General features: G+C 45.8%; 1 protein-coding gene across 1 annotated transcript in view; it reads left to right on the top strand.

The window, feature by feature from the left end:
* Positions 1-3,830: 3,830 nt before the first annotated feature.
* Positions 3,831-8,350, top strand: part of SORD (sorbitol dehydrogenase) — a 38,092-nt gene continuing 33,572 nt past the window's right edge. Inside the window, exon 1 of the mRNA XM_006777991.2 lies at positions 3,831-4,009. Coding sequence (XP_006778054.1) covers positions 3,950-4,009 — 60 coding nt within the window. The 5' untranslated portion in view covers positions 3,831-3,949. The remainder of the gene's footprint in view (positions 4,010-8,350) is intronic.

Here is an 8,350-nt window from a genome sequence, read left to right as displayed (position 1 = left end):
TTTGTACCTCCTTTTCCCAACAGTGAAAATCCACAATCTCATCATCCTTCATATATTTACTTATTTTATCAATCACCCTGTATGTACCAACCTCCCATCTCTGTAGCTCTTTCCTTATCTGAACAAATGCTGCTTCCAGTCTACCCAGGTTCCTACACCCCACACTGGCCCTTCCCTGAGGGTATCCTCCTCATTGTACTCAGTCTCCCTTACCTCACTACATTTCTCCCTGCACTCCTCCCACATTTCCAAAAATGTGAAACACTAGAAGACCTATGTGCATCCTTGAGTTGGGTCCCCTTGTTCACTGTGGCCCTGCCACACTACTGCCTTTTAATGATGGTCTCCACCCCCTCTAGGACTCCTTCAGCCTGGAACACACACTCTCTCTCTCCCTTGCCCCACTGTTATGACTACCCAAAACTTTCAAGTACAGCTCATATGTCACTTTTGGGGGTCAATATTCCCTTGCTTTCAAGCTGGACTAGGATTCATAATTCATGATATCCTTACCTTTTTCTTCATATCCCTCATCATAATTATGGTTGTGTTGTAGGCAGTTAGACAGACATGAGCAGAGCAAGGACAAGGGGCAGGTACAAAAGGGCACCAGGATGGAAAGCCCCAGGTGCCTAGCAATGCACAATCCATTGTAGGATGGGATCTAGCCCCCAGGGTGACTTTTCCTCCCCTAGCATATCACTGGTCATGCAATTTGGACCAGGATGTCCTTACCTTTCCACCCTAGAGATAAGATCTGTGCCTCAGGTGTATTTCAGCTCCAGCCCCAGAAAAGCAACAAAACCAGCTACAGCTGAAATCAGGACCAGCTGCATTGAATAATGACCCCCTGCCCTGATGCTCCCCAATCAATCGGTGGAGACTGCAACCCTGAATGGACACACCTGGAAAGCTACTGAATATCTATTGAGATCTTCTAGGACCGCCCCTAAAATCTCCACCCTTAAAACCCTAGAATGGAGGACCCAGTGCAGTCTCCCTCCCGGATGCATGCCTGTGCTTTTTCCTCCCCCCTCACTCCCCAAGCACATTACTGTTAGCTTACTCACTCCCAAGCTCCAAGGGCCCTTCCTTTACGAAGTTTCAATCACACTGTACGTGCGCCCGCAGTGGTATTTTGTGGAAGAACCACGCTTAAGTGGCCAAGGAGCCACATCTTTACCAAGTAAATGTTCTCTTACAATTTGGGTCTTGGCTCTGAATTCTTTCCTAGCCAGAACTCAAGTACCAGGACCTCCTGACCTTTCCTCCCTAGAGATAAGATAATTGAATTTCTGTTATCTGTCTCCCTGAGTAGGTGATTTAAGCTATTTCCCCTCTAGTTGGGGAGAAGTGCAAACCATTATAGATGGCTGCAAAGTGCTGTTTAACTGTCTTAGTTTCCCTATTCTGCTTGCCCTGGATTTTCCTAGCTTCTTACTATTCTGTGACATTATTACTAGTAGTTCCTTAGGGAAGTTCATTCATTTTATCCATAGCCTATAGTTTCACTTTCATTGGTAACATTATTTCCAAGGTCTGCAAGAAATTGTATGGTTGTTTTTTGGTTTGTTTTTTGTTTCTTTTGTTGTAAATAACTGGGTTTGGGTAATTAAATAGTGATGATCAAATGGAGAAACCTGGAAATCAAGATTTCTTGTTAGTACACGGCATAATCCAGACATGAAATAACCCAGTGTCTATGATATGATGTTCCCTGGGCTAAAGTCTCCCTTCTTCTAGATAAGTGACCCCAGAGGATATGCATCCCGTAAATTAATTTCTAAATTCCAAATAAGTTTTCATAGCAGGAACAATGAACAGGAACAATGAAATGCATTGACAACTTGTTGAAGTTGTTGTGGACGAAAGGGGCCCCATGCTAACCTGACAAGCTCAGGGGAGGCCTGCATGGCAATCTTGCAAACTCAGAGACCTAAAGTAACCACAAAGGGTGAAATTAAACATTAACTAAAAGCAGTTATGGTGTGTAGTTATATCCTAGGCCAGTATTTTCACTGACAAGGTCAACCTTTACCTTAACTGAGCCTATCTGTCTTTTTGCATCTATAACAAACCCTTTGAAATGTCTGGGTAACTTGTAACTTCCCTTTTTCTGGACCCCTTGGGGCACAACCTAAAGTACGAGGAGCCAGGAGAGATACCACAAATTCCTTCATTATCATGTTCATTGTTCCTGCATCCACTTAAGTATGTGTCTATATTTTACTTTTTATCCAATCCCAGAAGTTGCCCCCCACTTTGCTTTCTCCCACCTCTCTAGTCTATCACCAATACTAGATTTCATGTAACCCACCTATGTCCCTTTCCTTTGTTTGCAATGTATAAACAAAGATGTAACCCGCCATTCTCTAGAGCATTATCTCAATTCATTGAGGTTCTGCTTCCCGGCATATGTTGACAGTTTGGCTCAAATAAACTCACAAAAATTCTTTACAGGGTTCAATGGTTTTTTACATTAACATTGTATTCAGTGGAGACGGTGCCTGATAGTGCTGTGCTGTTTGGGGAACGCAGGCAGAGAAGCTGTGCCAAGCAGGCCACCAGCACAGGCAAAGCCAGCATTTCATCCCTCATTCAGTAAAATGCCTAGAAAAGTCTGTTCCTCACCACTGTGAATGCTGGTCTCTGTTAGGAAATTATGTAGACATGACACAAGTTGTTTAAATACTATAATAACAACTTACATTTTTTAGTATTAAAAATGTCAAATTTTCAAGAAACCTATCAACTTGCCCTTTGAGGTTCTAGAGCTTGATCCACATTCATCATCAAAAAAATTCTTGAGCTCCTATACTGTACAGAACATGTTACCAGGTTCTGTTTAAGAAATGAGGCCTGCCTGCCAGTGGACATCCAGTGCATTGGGGAAGGATTGAAAGCACATGCTGGGTCCCATATGTGGGCATGCAGTAAATGCCAAACAGACTCACCTTGAAGGGCTGGAGGGAGGTCTCCTCGAGGAGGTAAAGCAGCTGGCAGAGTGTCTGGAAAAGAGGCTACAGGGAATGAAACCCTGAGTGCTGTTCTGAAAGGAGGGAGTTCGGCCTGTCCATTGGGCAGCTCTCTCAGGTTGGAATAAAACTTCACTGTTTCTAAGGGGAGAGAGGCTTGAAGGAATAATTTAGACAGAAATCCTGCTTCTGTCATAAGAAGCAGAGCCAGTGAGGAGGAAGAGGCTCACAGATTCCATTTCACAGCTGTTTCTTCTTTTTGAGAATTTTTACGAGTTTGAGTCAAGCAGAAGACATATGCCAGGGAGCAGGATCTCACATGCTCTCCATGTCACAGCTTCTCTACACTAATGGACCCGTTCACTCATTCACTCCTTCTTGCGCCAGGTGCTTTGCTGGATGCTGCAGATGCCAGGCCAACATCAGTGGGGCGCCTGTTGGGTCTGCCCTGCACTGTCTGCCCAGAGAAATTTAGGGCGCGTCTTAGGTCAGGCAGCCTCCCTGGTATCTACAGACCCACAGGCCTCTCCTCAGATCTAGACTTCAGCTCTCAGCGTTTCAGTGCTGATCCAGAACCTGCCTCACATGGCGCATCCCCATTCTTCTGCAGCTCAAGCTGGGAACACTGGTCCGGTGGCTGTTGCCTGTGCCTGCTTGCTTTCAAGGCAGCAATGTCTGATTGGATGTGAGGCTGACAGAACGGTGTGCAGCAGATGGAGGCTGCGGACCTGCTTCCTCTCCCAGGGACCTCATCAGTCAGGCCTTAGGGGCTCTAGCGAGGGGGAACCGGGGAAGGAGGGCCTGGCCCCTCCCACTAGCCCCGCCCAGGCTGTCAGGGACGAGGAAGCCCCGCCCCCCGCCGGGCTCCCGCAAACCCGGCCTCCAGCCTCCTACCCACGACCCTCGGCCGGGCAGCCGCCAGAACCTCCAAGCGTCCTGCGGGCTGCAGCTTCCACCTCGAAGGGGAGAGCGACATGGCGGCCAAGCCCGAGAACCTGTCTCTGGTGGTTCACGGACCCGGGGACCTGCGCCTGGTAAAACGGGAAGGGGAGTGGGGAACCGAGCCCGACCCTGCCCTCTGGCCTTGGAGCCCAGATGGGCCAGCTCGCCAGTTCCAGCGCGGCCCGGCCCTGCTCCTCGGGTCCCGGCCACTCGGATCCTAGTTGGTTACCATGTTGGGGGGAGGGGGAGGGAGGCGGTTGGCATGTGATGCGAACGGCCGGGTTGGTGGCGCGCGCCTCCCGGAACGGAGCCCGAGGCCGGCACGTGGCTGGAGCCCGGGAAGGGTGCGAGATGATTGCAAGTACACCTCGGTCATTGCGCTTCTCAGCAGGGATACCGGGAGGCTGCCTGACTTAGGACTTGCCCTAAATTTCTCTGGGCAGACAGTGCAGGGCAGAAAGGGGGGGTTAGGGGGACATTTAAAAGCTGTAGAGCTCGTATTTAACCCCTTTTGCTTGGAGCTGATAAAACCTCCTTTGCAGGATTATTATGATCAGGGGAGTGCCCGGCACTTAACTAGGTACTCAGCTCCTCCCCGCTTTCCTTCCAGCGCAAGCCTGCATCCCCAGGACTCCTGGCGTTCCCTGTGCCTCTGCCAGACTCCTGGGTCTTGAAAGTCTCGATGTCTATAAAGCTCCTTTCTTCCTTACCTCCCTTCGTGCATATCTGGCTCACTTTCCAGCCTTTTCCCTTTCTGACCCTGCTCCCTGTCCCTTTTAAAATCCCTTTAAAAGGATTATGTATATTTCTTCTCCAACCAGACCCTGCCTCTGCTCCCTGGCTCCTGAGGCCAAAGTTTAGGAGTTTGGGGAGCTGCAAAGTCAGCTTTGGGATGGTGCCAGGGCTCCCTTGACAAAGTCCATCTCAGATGGGCTTAGGATGGCAGTGGGTAAGTGGGCCGGGTGCCAGACATCCCTTTCGCTCCCTAACATATCCTTCCCCCTAAGAGATCATGCTTCACCAGGATGGAGATTGGAGAGACTCAGCAGATAACTCAGCTGGGTGGGCAGAGAGGAGGAGGACACTGCCCCTAACCGTCTGTCTGCTCTAGGGGATAGACAGATGCAGCAACAATAACAGTGTGAGGGCTTTGATGGAGGTCAGAGAGAGTAAAGCCTCGCAGGGAAGGGCCCTTGGCCCAGGAAGGAGGTCCTAGAGATGGATGCTGCTTGAGCTGATGGTTGAAGGTGTTGGTGTAAGAAACATCCAAAAAACATATGCCAGGGAACAAGAAATGAGATTTTGTGCTCTCTTGAGGGTGGTCTGCTTTAGGAAGTTCTGAAAGGGGTGGGTATATATTAGAAGAAGGGGGTCTGAAAGTGTATGACGAAGGTGTGTTAACCTAGATGCATAGAAAGAATGGCCAAGGCTTACTTAAGGCAAAGATAAGCCTTTTACTAAAGAAGTTATAGCCCTGGCTGGTGTGGCTCAGTTTGGTCCCATGCACCAAAGGGCCCCGGTTCGATTTGGGGCACATGCCCAGGTTGTGGGCTCCATCCCTGGTGGTGGTGTGCAAGAGGCAGCCTGATGTTTCTTACATCAATGTTTCTCTCTCTCTCCTTCTCTTGCTAAAATCAACCAAAACATATTTATTTATTTATTTTTTAAAAAAAATATATTTTATTGATTTTTTACAGAGAGGAAGGGAGAGAGATAGAGAGTTAGAAACATCGAACAGCTGCCTCCTGCACATCCCCTACTGGGGAAGTGCCCGCAACCAAATACATGCCCTTGACCGGAATCGAACCTGGGACCTTTCAGTCCGCAGGCCGACGCTCTAGCCACTGAGCCAAACCAGTTTTGGCCAAAACATATTTAAAAAGAAGTTATATACCTGCGGTGTGACTATTCACCATGACCTTCCCAGTTAGGAATTTAGTATCACATCACCCTGTGAGGTTACTTTCCATAGAAGTCCTTTTTCATTTACAATTTCCCCTTTTGGTCACGTATCAATCTGAAGGATGCGTTGATGACCAAACTTTTGTTCTGATAGTGTGATCAGTCTCCCAGAGCTAGGAAGGCTTGTTCCTAGGAAGTCTCTGTATCTACATTGTCTTGACCATTGGGGACAGGGCAATACCATAACCATGGTATACGAGTTGGAGTGGAATTTTCCCAAAAAAGGAAAGGCAGGTCAATGGAAAGAAGTCAGATCTTATGGCCTTTGTTGTGAAAAAAAAACCACTCTAGATTATTGCTGTTCTCTGAACCATTATGACCCAAGGTTTGCCTTCTGTCTCATTTTTCTGTGTTTGGCATCTAGCATCACATTTACATAAGCCATGAAGAGTATTAACAGTTATTCTACATATGTTCAGTAATCTTAAGCAGTGGAACTATATAGAAAAATCCAAAGGACAAGTATAGGTATTTGTATGAATAACATTAGCAAACAGGTAAAGACAATCAAATAATGAATTGAGTTCAATGCCAATCCATAGTTATACAGGCTTTGTCGATGTCTTGGGACAGCTGCCTACCTCTGATGTCAGCAGCTTCTCATTCTGGAGGAGTCTTTGATGTCCCCTACAGGCAGAGGTGCGTATCAGAGATAAGGGTAGATGTCCATGATTAGGTGCCTGATAAGTTCCCTTTCAATGAAGTTGTAGAGTTTCTTTTATTTTATGTCCTTTCTAAAGAACAATATCTCAAGTCTTTGTCTCCTGGGAGCTTGTTGTGAAAGCAAGCAGTTAAAAACTTGGCATTTGCTTGAAGTGACTTTTATCTATCAAACACTGGCTATTGTGTAAGATGTTAACTCCTACGTTCCTTCATCAAAGTCCAGCTTAAATGCACTATAATGTCTGGAGGAATGCAAAGCCCAAAAAGTGGGAAGTCGGGGAGCAGGGAAGAACCAAGTCACACTCTTGGGTTTCCCATAGCCTCCACTATTCTTTTTAAAAAACAATCACTTAACCTCTAGAAATATTTCATAGACATCGAAGTCAGTTATTAACATGAACTTATTTCTGTAAAACACAGATTAAAAAAAAGACATGTCTGTTTTACTTAAGTAAGTTAGGCTGACTTTTATTTACTAAGGATTAATCTCAGATCACGTGAACTTCAAAGCATGAGTTAGTTTCTATATTTATGAGAATTTTAGAATACTCAGTCCTCACAGTGCTTCACAAACTTTTATTTTTCCCCACTATGTTTTTTTAAATTGTGGACGAAGCATTTATTTATTTGTTTCAATGTGCTTCAGGCATGAAACAGCTCTCGCCACCAACACAGGCATCAAGCTAGGATGAACTAAGGACTATACATCTGCTTTGTCCTTGATTGACATAAGAGCAACACCACCAGTCAGGTGTCTCCTTCCCCATTGCCAAGGGGTCCTAGTATGATTTTATTGATTTCAGAGAGAGATAGAGGGAGAGAGATAGAAACATCAATGATGTGAGAGAATCATTGGTTGGATACCTCCTAAATCCCCCCCACTGGGGATCAAGCCAGAAACCTACTTGGGTATGTTCCCTGACCAGGAATCAAACCATGTCCTGGTTCATGGGTCGATGCTCAACCACTGAGCCACACTGGCCTGGTGCTTCACAAACTTTCTGAGATGGGACCAATTTTATTTTTTTCTCTCAATTGGCCATGGGCCAGTTTATTTTTATTGCTACCTTTGGATGTTACAGTAATGTCAAAATGCTCTAAACATTTCTAAAGCTCCTGTTAGTTTATGTACATATTGTATCACATATCAATAAAAGTTCATACTGATAACACTTATCTCCCTTATTCCTGATAGCCAGCTCTACCAGATTTTAGGCACAAGCATCTGGATAGGGAGAACAGGAACAATATAGTCCAGGGAGCTGAATATCATGGAGAGTTATCTATAGAATTTACATATACCTCTCCAGGCATTGATGCACCCCTGAATGTTTTATAATTAGCTGTATGTGAAGAGAACAAGTTAAAGGGAAAACAATTTTAGGATTATGGGTTGATCTTTAATTATAAAGAGCAGGATCAAGTTTAAACATTAATGAGTTCCATGAAGATATGAGTTATTATTTCTGTCTTTTGAATTTTGTCATACTATCAGCTTTCTTTTTTTTTTTAATATATTTTATTGAGTTTTTACAGAGAGGAACGGAGAGAGATAGAGAGTTAGAAACATCAATGAGAGAGAAACATCGACCAGCTGCCTCCTGCACACTCCCCACTGGGGATGTGCCCGCAACCAAGGTACATGCCCTTGACCGGAATCGAACCTGGGACCTTTCAGTCCGCAGGCCGACGCTCCATCCACTGAGCCAAACCGATCTCGGCTATCAGCTTTCTTTCTTTCTTTTAATTAAATCTTTATTGTTCAGATTATTACAGTTGTTCCTCCCCCCCGCCCCATAGCTCCTCTC

Source organism: Myotis davidii, unplaced genomic scaffold (genome assembly GCF_000327345.1).
Source record: "Myotis davidii unplaced genomic scaffold, ASM32734v1 scaffold46, whole genome shotgun sequence".
Lineage (NCBI taxonomy): Eukaryota > Metazoa > Chordata > Mammalia > Chiroptera > Vespertilionidae > Myotis > Myotis davidii.
This window is presented reverse-complemented; position numbering and strand designations above follow the sequence as displayed.